The sequence below is a fragment of the Scylla paramamosain genome, chromosome 46 (assembly GCF_035594125.1).
Source record: "Scylla paramamosain isolate STU-SP2022 chromosome 46, ASM3559412v1, whole genome shotgun sequence".
NCBI lineage: Eukaryota > Metazoa > Arthropoda > Malacostraca > Decapoda > Portunidae > Scylla > Scylla paramamosain.
This window is the reverse complement of record NC_087196.1, coordinates 5,872,682-5,889,665: the sequence shown is the minus strand read 5'-3', so window position 1 is coordinate 5,889,665 and position 16,984 is coordinate 5,872,682. Positions and strand designations below refer to the sequence as shown.

General features: G+C 42.5%; 3 protein-coding genes across 4 annotated transcripts; 2 read left to right on the top strand and 1 right to left on the bottom strand.

Annotated features, from left to right (window-relative positions):
* Nucleotides 1-468: 468 nt before the first annotated feature.
* On the bottom strand, nt 469-8,135 carry LOC135094735 (uncharacterized). Its single transcript, XM_063995071.1, has 7 exons — nt 7,982-8,135; nt 5,465-7,278; nt 4,394-4,530; nt 3,398-3,500; nt 3,005-3,175; nt 2,658-2,811; nt 469-2,147 (listed from the first exon to the last, which is right to left on the bottom strand). Exons 1-7 carry the CDS (start codon nt 8,034-8,036, stop codon nt 1,897-1,899), a joined length of 2,685 nt encoding a protein of 894 aa, XP_063851141.1. The 5' UTR covers nt 8,037-8,135; the 3' UTR covers nt 469-1,896.
* A 308-nt stretch (nt 8,136-8,443) lies between these two features.
* LOC135094736 (activator of basal transcription 1-like) lies at nt 8,444-11,361 on the top strand. The gene is made up of 4 exons (XM_063995072.1): nt 8,444-8,675; nt 8,823-9,014; nt 9,865-10,051; nt 10,906-11,361. The coding sequence occupies exons 2-4, from the start codon at nt 8,828-8,830 to the stop codon at nt 11,300-11,302; spliced, it is 771 nt and encodes a 256-aa protein (XP_063851142.1). The 5' UTR covers nt 8,444-8,675; nt 8,823-8,827; the 3' UTR covers nt 11,303-11,361.
* A 1,629-nt stretch (nt 11,362-12,990) lies between these two features.
* Nucleotides 12,991-16,616, top strand: LOC135094586 (mitochondrial import inner membrane translocase subunit Tim10-like). 2 transcript variants are annotated; one of them, XM_063994817.1, is made up of 4 exons: nt 12,991-13,184; nt 13,627-13,817; nt 15,370-15,488; nt 15,907-16,616. In XM_063994817.1, the coding sequence occupies exons 2-3, from the start codon at nt 13,645-13,647 to the stop codon at nt 15,485-15,487; spliced, it is 291 nt and encodes a 96-aa protein (XP_063850887.1). In that variant the 5' UTR covers nt 12,991-13,184; nt 13,627-13,644; the 3' UTR covers nt 15,488; nt 15,907-16,616. The 2 variants fall into 2 exon arrangements, with proteins under 2 accessions (XP_063850887.1, XP_063850886.1); XM_063994816.1 differs by having other exon boundaries at nt 12,992-13,184; nt 13,630-13,817.
* Nucleotides 16,617-16,984: the final 368 nt, after the last annotated feature.

The following is a 16,984-nucleotide window of genomic DNA, read 5'->3' as shown; positions in this document are numbered from 1 at the left end:
TTTCTTCATTGATCTCTCGGTAATTTCATGAGAGAAGTATTTTGATTTTGAAACGTTTGCTTTACGTTGTCACGGGTATGGCACGAAGGCGCTGTGGATCATTTTGAGTACAGGCCTGTCTTGCATCAGCCTCTCAGCCCTGCAGACCAAACCAAATGCCGCACGAGTCCAATCCATAACCTGTCTTCACCTGTCCCTAAATCCCTCACTCCCTGCCCCTCCCTCATCACCCCTCCCCTAGTAAACCCCCACGCCTCGCTTTCCTCGGCAAGTAGGTTGGGATTAAAGCTGATGACAATGAGTAACGCTGAGACTAATCATACAGGCCACGTGATTATCTATATTGTTTTCATTGATTACAGTACTAGATAATAACGCAATAATACAATGATGATGATGATTGTTGAAGAGGGAGAGAAAAATGTGAAATGAAATGTAAATTCAGTTATATGCAACAAATACATATCACACATCCCAATGGTTTATTCTAGAAAAATATACATCTTGAGCTGCCACACATAAGGCACTGACTTGTAGGCAGTCTCTGGATAAAGCAACACACGTGGCTTCCCCAGCCTGCCAGTATTGGATGGTCAGGGAGTTCTTGTGACTGGGAGTGAGAACAGCCTTGAGGTTTGAGGTAAGCATTACTACATCATGCAACACTCAAACACAGGGCCAATGACTCAACTTGTAACACCACTGCATTACTCAACACACACACACACACACACACCAATGACCAACACTTTATCATTACTGCAATCTGATTCACCACACTGAGAAGTCATGGAGGTGCTTTGGCTTGAATAAAGAGTGGCTGAAGTTGCAACACATCACCACATACAACACTCAAACACACCAACCACCACTTCCTTGAGAATCATTTTAATTTTATCCCCTTCACTGTTCTTTGCCACATCTTTCCCTAATCACTAGCCACTCTGAGAGATCTTTTCTTGTTCCACACTCATCCAAACACTGTGCTGGCTAAAAATCACAAAATCAATTGTTTTTTATCCCTTTCTTTCTTGTACATGTTGTAGATGCTTATAAAGATTCTGTACATTGATTTTTGTGCTGTGAAGTTTGTATAGCACAGGGAAAGCTTCAAAACTGTCTTAAACTGCAGATTCCCGTGCTGTGGAGTGTTGTACGTCACAGGGAAAGGTTCAGAACTGTCTTAACTGCAGATTTTCATGCTGTGAAGAGTTGTACGGCACAGGGAAAGCTTCAAAACTGTCTTAAACTTGCACTTTATCACAAAACCAGTCAACACTCAAGCATTCGCCAATAACCACTGCTATCATCTCATTCAGCATAGAGGTGATTTATTTTGAAAAGATGATAAAAAAAAGGTTTCACATTATCACATTATCTAAGTACTACACCGCTACGTCAATACACACCACAGTCTCTCCTATCACAAAGTTTACTTCCTCTTAGACTGGATGGCTTACGAGTCTCTCCAGTGCCCCTCAGTCTTTGTAAATGTAAGTGGCTTCTTTCCTTATATTTATCCTTCTATCTCCCTCCACACAGTCTCTAGCTCCCCTATAGTCTTCCACTGATCTCCTAAGTAACTCTGGCTGTGGTAACTCCTCCACATACTGTCCCTTGGTCTTGATGGTCTCCTACTGATCTGACTCTAAAACCCACACTGTCCCTGGATCTTCTACAGCCTCTCACTGGTCTCCTAAATGACTGCCTGGCTCCATCACCCATCTGGTCTCCCCCACACACTCCCTGGGTCTTGAAAGTCTCCCACTGGTCTCCCAACACCTTCATCTCCTGCTGTCACACCCACACTCTCCAGTCACCACCTTCCTGGCCCATCGCATCTTTCACACTAATCAGGCATCACTGTGGGGGTCATAACACACTGCTGCTTCACTCTCACTGGTTCCCTCGTATCCTAGCAAGGGCAAAGCCAAGAAGCAGCGCCCCAGCCACTAAAGCTGTCACCCCAGTCAACGGGATGAACCACGTGTTGTGGCTGGTGTCTCTTGTGTCCTCTGGTGGGGTGGTGGTGGTGGTGGTGGTAGTGGTAGTGGTGGTGGAGTAGCTGCGGTGAAGGCTAGGTGGCAGGGCAGGGCGACGTGGAAAACAGCAGCCTGAGTGGTCTTTCTCCTCCTCCACCTTGATGTCTAAGTGGAGAGAAGGATGTGAGTGTTAGAGGGTAAGTGTGATGTAGAATTCAAGGAAGGAAAAGAAAATGAGAAAATGAAGGGGAAAGATATATAAGTGTGAAGTGTGAAAGATATATAAAAAGGTAAATTAATAGTTAGAAATAAAATTAAAAATAAAGTGTGTGGGTAAGTTGATTGATAAATAAATGAATAAATAAATGAATAAGTAAATAAGTGAATAAATAAATAAATAAATAAAAACAAACAAACCAGTAAACATACCAAATAATTGAGTACATAAGAAAATAAATAAATAAATAAATATAACAGCACTCACACAAAACAAACAACCAAGCAAACAAACATAAACAACACCCACAAAAAACAAAAACAAACAAAAAACAAACAAAAAACAAAACAAAACAAAACAAAAAAACACAAACACCCCAATCCACACCAACAAACAAACCCCAAATAAAACACCAACACACCAGAACACAAATGAAGCCACAAGAAGCCAAGACGCACCAAAGAGAACCTCCTTGTCACAGTGGTAGTAGCGTTGAGTGTCCTTGGCTTTATTCATAGAGAGAAGCTGTAGGCCGGTCACTGTCTGGGAGCCAAAGTGTAGAGCAAGATGCTGACTGTAGAAAGATGGGTCGACCTTCCTTGGGACTGAATGCTGTAAGGGAGGACACTGATAAGGAGGGTGTTGAGGGGTTCCTGTGGGTGTTATGGGGTGATAGAGGGGGTGTTAGTGGTTCCTGTGGTTATGGGTGATAAATTGAATGCTAGAAGTTGTTGTGACTAGTATATGTTGTTGGTAGTGATATACATACTTTAAGCTTCCCACACACACACATACACACACACACCTTTCCCTTGGTGCGTGGAGCCTTGGACAGCTTGGCAATGGTGAGGTGTGGGTGGAGGTCCCTGGTGTCTGGCATGCACACCCCACGCTCGGAGAACACCTGCCGCACACACTCCGCCACATCCAGGAGCCGCCCGTGCTGGTCGTCCTCCACCACTTGTGCAAACACCACCTGCAAGTGTGTTAGTGGCAGGTGTTGTTTGGTGTTGCTTCACTTCACTGAGTTTTGCTTCACACTGTCTGTTTCCCCCTTAAGTTTGCTTCTCCTACATCACATGGATAATATATTGTATGTATTGTTTTGTTTTTTTTTGTTTTTATGTAGGAGGGGCACCAGCAAACAGCAGCAATAATGACAAGGAGAGATATTTAGTCAGATCCCTTGCACACTGACCTGGTTGTTGAAGTGGCTGACCCCGGCGAAGGTAAGGGTGATGGGGCTGGCACTCAGGCCGTCCCTCATCCTGGCAGCACTCTCCTCCAGGGCGGTGCAGGCACTGGTCAACGCACAAGGTAGCGTTACAATGGGCACTGAGATACAAAACATCACCACCAGTGCATTTATTCTGTCATAATTCTGTCTGACAAGCATTATTCTGACAGCGGTGAGGAAAAAAAAAGGAAGGAAGAGACAGAAATGAAAAAAGAAAAAAAAAAAGATAGAAGTGAAAGAGGAGGGGAAAGGAAATGAAAGGGAAGAATGTCATGTTGTCTTGTGGTTGTGCTGGTGATTAAAATGGTAGTTTATCTATCTATAATGACTTATTCAATCAATTACCTGAGAGAACACACTGGCAGAGAGAGAGAGAGAGAGAGAGAGAGAGAGAGAGAGAGAGAGAGAGAGAGAGAGAGAGAGAGAGAGAGAGAGAGAGAGAGAGAGAGAGAGAGAGAGAGAGAGAGAGTAGTTCATCTATGCATAACAACCAATCAATCAATACCTTTAAGGAACATACTGGTGATCAAAGAGAGAGAGAGAGAGAGAGAGAGAGAGAGAGAGAGAGAGAGAGAGAGAGAGAGAGAGAGAGAGAGAGAGAGAGAGAGAGAGAGAGAGAGAGAGAGAGAGAGAGAGAGAGAGAGAGAGAGAGAGAGAGAGAGAGAGAGAGAGAGAGAGAGAGAGAGAGAGAGAGAGAGAGAGAGAGAGAGAGAGAGAGAGAGAGAGAGAGAGAGAGAGAGAGAGAGAGAGAGAGAGAGAGAGAGAGAGAGAGAGAGAGAGAGAGAGAGAGAGAGAGAGAGAGAGAGAGAGAGAGAGAGAGAGAGAACCACATTGTCTGCCATTCCCATTCCATCTCTAGGAGTCAGTTCTACAAATGTTCACATATACCATTTCCACACAAACTGATTTCTTATCCACACTAATCCTGACCCGACTCTTCCTTCACTCCCACCTCACCCAGCGATGGAGTCCTCCGTGTCAAGGTGAGCCACCAGCAGCGTGAGGTGTGAAGTGGCCACATCCACCAGGGTGCGCACCAGGGACTCGTCACTCCCCACCAGGTCCTCCTGCACCTTCAGGAGGCCGCGGTGAATCTGTTGAGGAGCTGTGCTGTGAGTGATGCTGAAGTAGTGCATTTTTAATTAGTAGTGGCTCTGGAAGTAGGAAAAATAAACATGCACACTGGCTCTATTGTAAGAGCTCTGGCCAAGGGTAACAAAAAGAAAATAAAAAAAGATACAAAAAGTGAGAATTAATGCAGTTAACTGGCTCTACTGTAAAAGCTCTGACCAAAGACAACAAAGTGGAAGTGGAAAAAGGAAAAAAAAGATCTAAAATTAATGTAGTGAAATGGCAACAAAGAAAGACAAAAAAAAGAAGGTAGAATTGATCCAGTGAAATGGCTTCAATGAAAGATGTCTAATTTTCAAGAATATTTCCATGATTCTAGTGATAGTTTAATAAGGATTCTACACTTTAAACAGACTCTAGTGGCCATTACTGATATTTTTTCAAGAATGTTTTTTTTTTGTGATCTGAGTGGAAATTTGATGACAATTTGCACAAATGATGAAAAAAAAAACCAGCTACATATATATATTTGACTCATCTCCTCTATAACCTTTGAAAACAACACTCATGAGGAACAAAACATTGAAGAATATGGATCGATGAAGAAAGACAAAGCAAAAATATAAGCACAAAAATCTTCTGACGATGTGTACTATTAGTTAAAACAGCTTAAAAGATCTAACTCATAACCTTTGTGTCCTCTGAAAACAACACTCATGAGGGAACAAAGTATCTAAACACACAACTCAATGCAGAAAATAAAGCTAAACTATAAATTAAAAAAAATATGTAATAACAATCTATAGCATTAATTCAATATCAGTAACAACATGCATCACCATCTGTACAGCCTTTGAAAACTCCAGTAATGAAGAAACAAAGCATTTATTAATCTGTCAATGCAAATAAGGCTAAAACTTAGAAAAGAAAACTAACACAACACAAACACAAACTCACAGCAGGGTTAGAGATCTGAATCCCGACAAAATAATTAGGCCGAAGGTTCTTATCCCCTGACGAGCTCAATCTTTTATTCTGACTTGACCGCTTCTTCTTCTTGCCATGTTGCTCCCTCACCCCATCGATGCTGGAGGTCCTGGCGAGCTGCGGTGGCCCTGCGGAGCTGCTAATACATTCTGTGCTGCCTAGACTGGGTTTGTATGTGACGCCACCTGGTTCCGTCAAGCTACGAGTCCTTCTGAAGAAACTGGTGGTGATTTGTGGTCCCTGGCTAGTGACCTGCGACTCCAGTTTTGGTTTATATTTTGGTGAATCTGTCTTGTTTCTTTGTCTGGGTTCTTTATCTCCTTTTCTTGGTGAAGTGTTACTTTTCAGTGGGTTTGAGGTGGTGGTGTGGTCTATGTTCATCTGTTTCTGTAAGTCTCCTGGTTCTGTCTTAATTCTTTCTCTGGGTTCTTTGTCTCTCTTTCCTTCCAGTGCAGTGTTTGTTGGTATTGCTGGATTTGCAGTGGCTGTCTGGAGGTTTCTGTTTATTTGTGTTTTTCCTGATTCTGTCCTTCCTTTTCCTTCTTTGTGGGTTGATTCTGTATCTGCCCTTTGAGATAAACAGTCAATATTTGCTGTTTCCATATAAGTTGTTTCCTTGTTCATTCCTTCACCTTCAAAGCTCATTGGTTCTCTCTTAATTCCTTCTTCCTTCATTGTTACTTCCTCATCTGTCTTTCTGTCCAATAAAACATTCAACCCAGTCATTTCTAAAGGTGCTGACTCCTCCTTTGTTCCTCCTTCACATAGACATCCTGCTTCCATTCCTCCTCCCTCAAGCGATTCTTTATTTGTACTTTCTTTCTTGGTAAATCCCACTCCTAGCTTTTCTTCTGATAACGAGTCTGCATGAGCAATTTCTCTGGATGCAAGCACATTACTAGTTCCTCCTCCACTGCTGAACTCCATATCCACTCCTCCCTTAGTGTTCAATGTTGGTACTGTCTCCTTTTGCAACTTCTCAATGTTTAGTCTCCTTTCAGACCTGTCATCAGTTATTAATTCCTCTGTGATTTCCCTGCCTTCATATTTAAACTCATCTGTGTTCCCTGTGGTGTCTGGCAGGTCTGAGTGCAGCAGGGTGTGTGTGGCTGGGCTTGGGGACTGAATGGGGGGCTGGGTAGGGGCTGTCACGTCACTACAGCTTCCCTCAATTGGGGACGTCTTGTGATGGACTTTCTTGGCAGGAGGACTTAAGGTGGAGTCTTGTTCCCTTGGTCTTTTTGGGTTCCTCTCCTCTGGCGTGATGTTCATCTCCATGGTGACCTTCCTGATGGGTTCCTGTGTCCTGTGAGGTGCTGCTGGTGGGTGAGCAGGGCTTGTGAGTGAGGCTGTGAAGGTCTGGAGTGGTAGGATATGACTGCAGGGTGTAAGGTGTGGTAGTGAGTGTGTGTGGTGTGTAGGGACAGACCTGCAGCCAGTCTCGGGTGTCTGTATGTGGTGGCAGGGTAGAGAGTGTTGTCTGAGGTGTGAGGACAGGGTATGGGGTGACTCTGCTAAAGTCCCGTGTGGTAGAGTGTAGTGATGGGATAGAAACGTTGGCGTCAAGTTTTTCTGGTGCAGTGCAGGGACAGGATGAGGTTCAGCAGTGGTGTGCAGTGTTGGTGTGTGACAGCAGGGTGAAGACAGTGATGGGGAGTGTTTGCAGTGTGAGGCAGGGAGTGTTTGAATCCCAGTGAGGCTTGTCTGGGATGGCAGGGGCTTGGTGAGCAGTGGTGGTGCTTGTCCGCAGACCCTGAGGTGAGTGCTGGCTTGTATCAGTGTGTCTGAAGCACAAGAGATAACATCACTTGAGATGAGTGGTATACAGCACATACAGCACTGCTTCATGTGATAAGGGAATGACAAAAAGTTAAAAAGGCTGCAGAGTTTATTCCAAGTATCTAGCTAACAGTAAATTCATGGATGACATTTATATAGCTTGCCAACTCCAGCTTCTCTTGAGTATATCTTTAATTTTTGAGGAGGCAAGGGTCTGTCTGACATGGAAGTGCCTATTAGGGAGATGTGGTGTGTGCAGTTTTGTGGTAAAAGAAAATATGGGCTACAGTAAGTAAATTTATGGCAGAAGTTATTATCCTCCCTAGTGAAGGCTGTCTTGAGGATATAAATATACGTCGTGCATAAAGGATAGGACTGAAATAACATTGGCATTTTCACCTAGGACCTATGTTAGGTTAGGCTAGATTCATTCAGTCCATTGATTTCACTGCTGATCACCTTCATTGTGTAGATCAATTAAAAAATGTTATGTTCTCCCAAGAAATAAACAACCAGTGTCTGGAAATCAGTAGGCTAAGGCTATGCCCATGATGCCCAATGATACGTATTCCTAGTAGTGTGCCAGCAATGTGTACGCTGCAGACAGATGCCCCCTGTGTAATGTTACTAAGCTCCTTACAGAGAGTGACACTTGCTGACGTGTTCCCCAAGGACAGGGCAGTGCAATGAGTGCATGCATCACCTCACCTGTGCCGAGGGACGCGTGCACCAGGTATTTATAAGCCCCGGTCACCACCTGCATGTCTGGCACCTGCCCAGCTCGCGACAATGATAACCTCCCCACGGCCTACCAAGGGTTCTACATCATAAGCTACACCTTTCTTGCTGGCTACACTGCACACCACAGCCAACACACTTGCTACATAAACCTATATTTATTATCAAAGACTGTCTGTGCCTAATCGATGGCCATATAAAGAGGAAATAGCATAAAATAACCATGATACCGTTTTACTGCAAGTCAAGAAATTGTACTGAAGGTTTATAAATTAATGGCAGGTATGAATAAGTAACACACATACACATGTATTTTATAACCAACAATTTAATCTATATTCCGTGATCATGAAGAAGAAAATAAAGAAAAAATGAAGAGTTTCCATGGTACTGTTATAAGGAGAGTAAATAAAGACACTCGCTGATGATGACGATGATGATGGTGGTTGTGCTGGTGGTAGATGTAAACAAGAGGCCAGCACGTGTTACGCAGGGCACAGGACACCGCTATAGGACGTCACCAGGCGCAGAGGTCTCATCGTCACGGCCCTGAAGGAAGGAGAGGATGAAAAAGATCATATTTGAAAGATCAACGAGGCTTTAAATAGGAAGAGGCGGAACAGCAGCATTTAAAACTGTCCTTCCCCACTCCAGTGCCATACAGGCGAGTAATTATCTAGAGCCTTTTCCTGCCATTGTCTTCTTTCCTTCATATTACTCTAAATTATTATAAGACATCAGCAGAAAGTGAGATAGCGATGCTCTGTGTACTCCTGCTGTCAGTCTTAACATGCTTTTGTACCGCCCTCAGGAGCCATGGGGGACGCCGCGCCCCTACTGAGTGAGAATGGCGGGGAGGGCGAGGAAAGGAGGCCCAAGAGACGCAAGCCGGGCATCGTGTACTTGTCCTCCATCCCGCCCAACATGAACGTGGCCAAGATCAGGCAGTACTTCAGCGCCTATGGCGAGTTGGGCAGGGTGTTCCTGCAAGCTGTGGAAAAAGGTAACCATGATACTGTCTGTTTAGTGGCGTGGCTCAGCGTTTCTCCTGAGCCCGGCCTTTGTGTCGGCAACTCATGTAGGGAAACATAACACAGCATCCACCCATTACACCACCAGTCTCTACATCCATGCCCTATTTTCTCAAGTAACCCCTTCATAGCCTCAGTCATCCATCCATCCGTCTCTCCATACGGGCCCAGCAGCAGCACCATCCACTCCCTGTCTCCTTCACCTCTATTCCTTCAATGCTGTTTTCCTCAATGAAGTTCAGCAGGATGGTGAACAATGGTGGGCAGGATGACTTTTTCAGCGGTTCTCCGTGCTGTGTGTCCCTTGCTGTCTGGGTCTTTGGATCTGTTCACTTTTCACTGATTTCTTGTATTATTTTCTATTTCTCCCTGTGTGTCAGGCCAGCAGTCACACACAGGATGGCCCAGACAAGGCATCACATCATAATATAAGTGATATTTAAAGAGGTCATGTCCTGCAGCTTTTACTTAATGCAAACTGTATATTTATTAATTCCTGTATTTATTGATTTACTCACTTAAAGCAAAAGTACATAAGCTTTGTTTACTGAAATCTGATTAGTATATTTATTTACTGAAATCTGATTAGTTTGTTCAGTTCAGTAATGTTCAGTGATATGTGTACCTGGATAAACACTGCTGTAGGTGACGTTTTCTCTTATACCATGGAAGTTATGCAGAATGAACCCAAAAAAACACAAAGGACTTATTGAATGGAAGTGTGCTGTATGCCAAGTGACATTCAGTGAAGCAAATACCTCTTTTGTTTTCCTTTTTGTTGCTGTCATTTATCACCCCAGTACTACCTCCTCTACACTTCAGACGACAAGAGCAAAGGCGGCAAGGGGAAGAAATTCAAAAAGAGTCTGCACTTCACGGAGGGGTGGCTGGAGTTTAAGAGCAAGAGGAAGGCCAAGCAGGTTCACGTGTGCCTCAATAACCAGCCAGTCGGGGGGAAGAGGAAGAACCATTTTTACGACATGCTGTGGAACATTAAATATCTGCCCAGGTAAATTGTCCGCCATTACTACCACTCTCTCTCTCTCTCTCTCTCTCTCTCTCTCTCTCTCTCTCTCTCTCTCTCTCTCTCTCTCTCTCTCTCTCTCTCTCTCTCTCTCTCTCTCTCTCTCTCTCTCTCTCTCAGTGTTGTCTTATGTTGTGTGTGTCAGTCTATCTATCTATCTTTCTATCTATGTATTCTTATCTTTTTTTGTATTATGTCTTTGTTGATCTTCTCTCTCTCTAGTTCTTTCTCATTTTCCTCTTCTGTATTTTCCTCTCTTCTTCATTCTCTTCTCATCTCTCACTTTCTTCCCCACTCTTGTCTGTCTTATCTGTTATTTTTTTTTACTTTTTTTCATTCCTATTCTTTTTCTCTCTTGCCTTTCTTCCACCAGTCATATTTTCCCCTTCCTCTCCTCTCCCTTCTCTTTTCTTTCATCATTGTGTCTCCTACTCTATTCCATCTTATTCCTTCTCCTTTGCTTCTCTCTTCTCACTTTAATCATTTCCTCTCCTCTCTTCTTTCTATCTTTGATCTTGTCTTTTTCCTCTCATATCCTCTCTTTTTCTGTCCTCTTCCATCCTCTCTCTTGTCTTCTCTCCTCTCTTCCTTCTATTTTAATCTTGTCTTCTTTCCTCTCCTCTCTTCTCCTTTCTTCTCTTTTCTCTCCTCTCCATTCTCATATCTTATCTTCTCATCTTTTCCATTCTATCCTCCTATCTCCATTCCTCTCCCTTCATCACCTATCTCTTCCTTTCCTTCTCTTTTTCTTTCCTTTCCCTGAGACCACCACCAACCTCTTCCCTTCCCTCCCCTCTTGTGTTTCCTGCCCCTGAGACCTGACAGAGTCCCCCCGGCAGGTTCAAGTGGGCATACCTGAAGCAGCGACTGGAGTACGAGAGGGAGATGACAAGGCAACGCATGGGGGCGGAGATATCACAGGTCAGGAAGGAGACTGACCACTTCCTCAAGCTCTCAGAGATCAGCAAGAAGAAGAAGAAGAGGAAGAACCAGGAGACAGGAAAGGAAGGGAAGGAAGGAGAGGTTTCTGATGCTACCAAGACTGAAAATAAGGATAACCTTTTTGTCTTCAAGCAGAAAGAGACCGAAGAGGAGAAACTGAGTAAAAAGGAGGAAAGGAAGAGGAAAAATGAACTGTTTAAGAAAAGGATAGCACAGAAGAAGAAAAAGAAGCAGAAGAAGAAAACAGACAAGCCTGAAGATTTCTTGGGGTCTGTGTTTGTTGGGGCCACTTAAGTAAACCTGTGCTGGCTAGCGTGGCAGTCTTGTGTGTGTAATAAAATGATTGATATGACTGTCACCATTATTGTTAACCTTTACATATACAGTAGTTCTTAGTTTGTGGTAAAAACTCCTCAAAATCATGAAAATTATTTAGATGAAGTTATTTCTTATAAGGCTTCCCTCTACTATGTCTTACAGTGCTCTTCTTCTCCCTCTACTGCCTCATACAATGCTCTTCTTTTCCCCAAACTCTCTCACAATGCTCTTTTCCCTGTACCATCTCTTAAGGTGTTACTACACAGACGCATTCTCAGTCAGCATAAATTTCACAAGCCACTCATACAAACAATTACATCATCAGCTACTGTCAGCAAACGTCTGTATTTACAATGGGGCTGTTTTTGTTGCTGAGGGAAGCCAACATAACCTGGTGCAAGAACTGGTCCTTGAAGACCAAGACAGGTGCAAGAATTGGATGTAACTGGACAAAAGCTGGTTTCTAGAAGTGCTGGAGCTTGTAAAACCAATATCAGCTAAAGAAGACACCAACATGAATGCTGCAGTACGTCCCCCCCAAAAAAAAAAAAAAAAAAAAGGATAGGTTGGTCATTACATTGCGTTATCTGCCCACAGGTTAATAATGCAATGTGTGTGTGTGTGTGTGTGTGTGTGTGTGTGTGTAACCACTGATAAAGATGTCTTATATGCCAACCAGTCCATTCCAAATTTCCCCGCCAGCTGGGCCGTTTCAAATTCGAAATGCGCGCCAAAGGAACCATCCCCGGGGCAGGACAGGCTAGGTGGGGCGGCAGCAGACGAACCCACTTCCCCCCTCACATGGTCCATTCTTTTATAACCCTCTCATGTTTCCCTTGTTCCTGAGCTACACTGGTCCCTCATGTTGACGTCCAAGTGGGCAAGGATCGCTGTTGGATGGTGAGAGAGGTGTGGGTGCTTTATAACCTTGGTGTGTGGTGTTTGTGGTTGCGTGTGTGTTGTGAGCCGGTGAGGTATATTGATGGGAAGTGTTTGGTGATGTGTTGTGGCATTATTTCACTCCTATATTATTCTGGATAAGGTTTTTGCGTGTATAGTGTGCCCTAATGGTGTATGTGGTTTGTGGTGTTACATGTGGTGAGTGGCTAGGAAGTGTGGTGGTTTGTTATATCATTATTTCACTTTATATTGTTCTGGATAAGGTTTTTGCGTGTTTATTGTACCCTAGTGGTGTGTGTGGTTTGTGGTGTTACATGTGGTGTGTGGTGACGTGTGGTGAGTGGCTAGGAAGTGTGGTGGTGTGTTATATCATTATTTCACTTATATATTATTCTGGATAAGTTTTTTTTTTGCTTGTTTAGGGTACCCTAGTGGTGTGTGTGGTTTGTGGTGTTATATGTGGTGTGTGGTGAGTGGGTAGGAACTGCGGTGGTGTGTTATAACATTATTTCACTTATATATTGTTCTGGATAAGGTTTTTATGTGTTTAGTGTCCCCCTAGTGTGTATGTGGTGTGTGGTGACGTGTGGTGAGCGGTTGGGAAGTGCATGGTGATGTACTGTCATTACTTCACCACCTATTAGAACCCCGGCATTTATCTCAACCTTTATAAATAAGTATAAGGGAGAAGAAAACATTTAATTAAAAACCAGGAGAGAACAAGCATTTCTGTCTAACTTTGAAATATTACGTAACCCTTACAGGTCTGCGGTCATCGTGATCGGTGTGGGCGGCTTCGTTTTCACCAAGCAGACCATTGAACAGCAGCGGCGGGAGTCCATGAAAGTCCGAGAGCGCATGAGGAACGCCAACACAGGAGATTACGAGTCTAAGCGCAACTTCACTGGCTAGACTGACTTCCTGACCAACTTGTTATTTGTTTGTAGGACTTGGCTTGGTGAGTGAGTGTTCTGTGCGTGTTTTCTGCTACATGTTGAGTTGTGAGGGTTGAGTTAGTGAGATTACGTTGTGGTGTAGATGTTTTATTGTTTTGGTTATGTGAAGTTGACTCTCTCTCTCTCTCTCTCTCTCTCTCTCTCTCTCTCTCTCTCTCTCTCTCTCTCTCATAGTATTCACCATAAGTATTTACCATATTAACATCATCTTTCTCCAGTAATTGATAGCTTTGTGTTTCTCTCAAAATCTTTCTCCTTCAAGCATCGATTAACTTTATTTTTCTCTTATATGATTTTCAACCTCTCTGAAATTATTTAATCTTCCTCAAGGACATCATAAAATAACTAATCTTACTCAATAACTTCCAGCTTCTTGTGTTTTCTTATGTGGCATTGAGAGAAAGTGTGCAGTAGAGAGAAACTGTAACACCACTCCCCTCTCAGCAGGACTCTTAAGGCACCATGGCAGGCCTTCCCGCCCTCAACGACGAGCAGATGAAGCTGGTGCAGGATCTGGAGATAGAGATGCTGTCTGACATGTACACCAGAATGACCAACTCCTGCCACACCAAATGCATCCCCACCAAATATAAGGACGCCGAGATAGGGAAGGGAGAGGCTGTGTGCATAGATCGGTAAGTCTCCCTGCCCCTTTTTTGGAAATGTATCTGTTTATTTATATTTTTGTGGGGTTGAGTTAAGCTTAGTTGTCTTGAAATGCATGTATCTGACTATTTATATCTTGCAGGATTAAGTTAAGTTTCATTATGTTTTGTGTTGAAATTTTTATATCCAACTATTTGTATTTTTTTTACGATTGAGTCAAGTTTGTTATGTCCTGATTTTCCAATCAAATTAACTTCTGTTTCTTTCTTTCTTTCTTTTTATTTTATTTGTCTTGTTTGCATGCATCACTTACTCTATTTATGAATTCCACTGGTATGTTGACTCCATTTGGAAAACTGTATTTATGCTCATTCTTATCTCCTCTTGTCTTTAAGTTTCTTTCTGTGTCTTCTTTAATATGAGTGTCATTGTGTGAATGAGTGAGTGAGCAAGCCAGTGTGTAATAATAATAATAATAATAATAATAATAATAATAATAATAAACGGTTTATTATTTAGGCAGTTAACAAACTGAAAATGTACAGAGGGGGTGGGGAAATACTTAACATTAATCCTAAAGGTATATCTAATCTAGAAGGGACTCTTGATTGATGGCTCGCACCATGGTGGGAATTGCATCTGTACCGGTCCGTGCGCAGCGCCTTTAGGGGCATTATCTTGTTGTGGTGTCTGGTGGCATGGACTGGGCAAGGTGCATCAGGCGGCAGCATGTTTCTGAGATGTGAATGATGCAGTAGACCCCTTCCAAACTTCTCCAGAGCCTCTCGGTGCCTGGTGGATAGTCTGGACAGACTCAGGGTGGTCAGGGCTTCTTCATAGTTGGTGTAGGCAGCGCCAAGGATGACCCTGCATGCCCTTTTCTGCACACTCCCTAGCTGTAGCTGTTGAGTGTATGTGAGGGAGGAGGACCACGCTGGGGAGGCATACATGAGTGTGTGTGTGTGTGTGTGTGTGTGTGTGTGTGTGTGTGTGTGTGTGTGTGTGTACTTTGTTGTTCCTTATATTCAGCTGGTCATAGTATATATATATATATATATATATATATATATATATATATATATATATATATATATATATATATATATATATATATATATATATATATATATATATATATATATATACGAGTATATATATATATATATATATATATATGTAGTCACTGTATAGAGGATTGAAGTCTTTTTGTTTTTTTGAAATCCGCACCACCCTGTTAGGAATGAATGGCATCTGACTAGTGATTCACTAAGTGAGAACATCAGAACTTCAAGAAAATAAGGAAAGCTGCAAGAAGCCATCAAGCCTACACATGGTAGTCCCTGTATAAAACAAACCTGTCTATTTCCACCTATAATCCCCATTCACAAATCTATCTAATCTTTTAAAAGCAAAGACTCACCATTAACGACCTGATTACTGAGTCCATTCCATTCATGATCACTATTTTTGAGAACCAGTTCCTTCCTATCTTTTTCTTAAATCAAAGTGGGTGAGAGAGTGCCTTACATGGAGGTGCTGAATACTGCCCCGGTGCATCCTGACACAGTTACCTCCCTGCAGGTGTGTGGCCAAGTACTGGGAGATCCATGAACGTGTCGGGAAGAAGCTGCAGAAGATGTCCTCACAGGATGAAGAGTCTTTGAAAAAGATGATGGCAGAGCAGGGGGAAGTGAAATAAGGTGTGATGTTGTGCTGTGCTACTAGTGCATGTAGAAATGAGGGGTAGGTCAAGCTCTGGGGGTGGCCACAAATTGTATAGAGGGAAAAGCTGACAGTTGACTGTTATTTGGGATTTAGAAGGATAACATGGTTGGGATATAGAATTTTGTTTGGAAATATGCTTAAAGGAACTAGAATGAACAGAAAATTATATACTTGATACTGGACAGAGGGGATGTAAAGTAATGACCGATAGAAAATTGTACAGAAGTAAAATTCACACAGTTCGTCAAGATTTAGAAGGGAGATAGTGACAAAGCCTTTAATGTTGTATACAGATGTCCATAAATTTGTAAATGACACTTAAATACATTGTCCTCTTTGTATAACTAGGGATTTAATTGCTGGGTTTGATTTATTTCTCTTTCAACCAAACAGCAATCACCCAGCAGCTGACCCTAGCATTGCCTCACTCACACAGCAGCACCCGAACAAACTCCGGTGCTTGTTGTCAGGGAAAGAAGAGATCTGGGCTAAATATGATCCTTGCCACTCACTGAGGAGGAAATGAGGAGTAAGGGAAAGCAGAAATGTTGTGTTTGCTGCAACACACTTAGAGTTTAGAGGTGGTAGACAAGTGAGGTATAAGAAAGATAAGCTGTTTCATTAAAGTAATGCTGCTTGTTCATTGTAACCTGTGCTGGAAGAGATGTTCCATTTTTTTATTTTGAAATATATTAGATACTTGTACAACACAACATCAGGTGTCAAAAGAACAAAATATGAGCCAAAATTGTAATACACTTGAAAACTATCTTTTGTTAATGTTTTCTTATTTACTTTGAATATTTATGTTATTAGTCTTATAGCAACATTTGGGTACTAAAAGAAAAATATGAACAAAAACTATAATACCTCAAACTTGAATACCATCCATTACTGAACAACATATTCCACACTTTATTTTCCTTTTTTTACTTGTATATAAGAACCAAGAACCTAGATGTAGAGAACTTCGTAACTGTTCAGAATTGTTCGTGTAAAGTGACTTGTTAAGGGAAGGTGATGGCTGAAGACTGACCAGTGTTTGTATATTGGCCGGAGATTGTCAGCGATGCAAGACTGGTGATTAAACTGTTTGTTATAGACATGGCCTCTGCTTCCTTTGCTATATCAGTAAATGAGTTATGGCACAGGGGAAGCTTCATCTTATAACATCTTCTCCCTTGGACATTTCCCTAGTGTGAATTTCCTCCAGTTTACGTCCCTTGCATCTTCCTAACACTTCTATGGCTGTTTCCCTAGTGTGAGTTTCCTCCAGTTTGTGTCACTTGCATCTTCCTAACACTTCTCCTTTAACTGTTTCCTAGTTGACTCTCCTCCAGTTTGTCACTCATCTTCCTATCACTTCTCCTATTGGCTGTTTCCTTAGTATGAGTTTCCTCCAGTTTGTCACTTGCATCTTCCTAACACTTCTCCTTTAACTGTTTCCTAGTCGACTCTCCTCCAGTTTGTC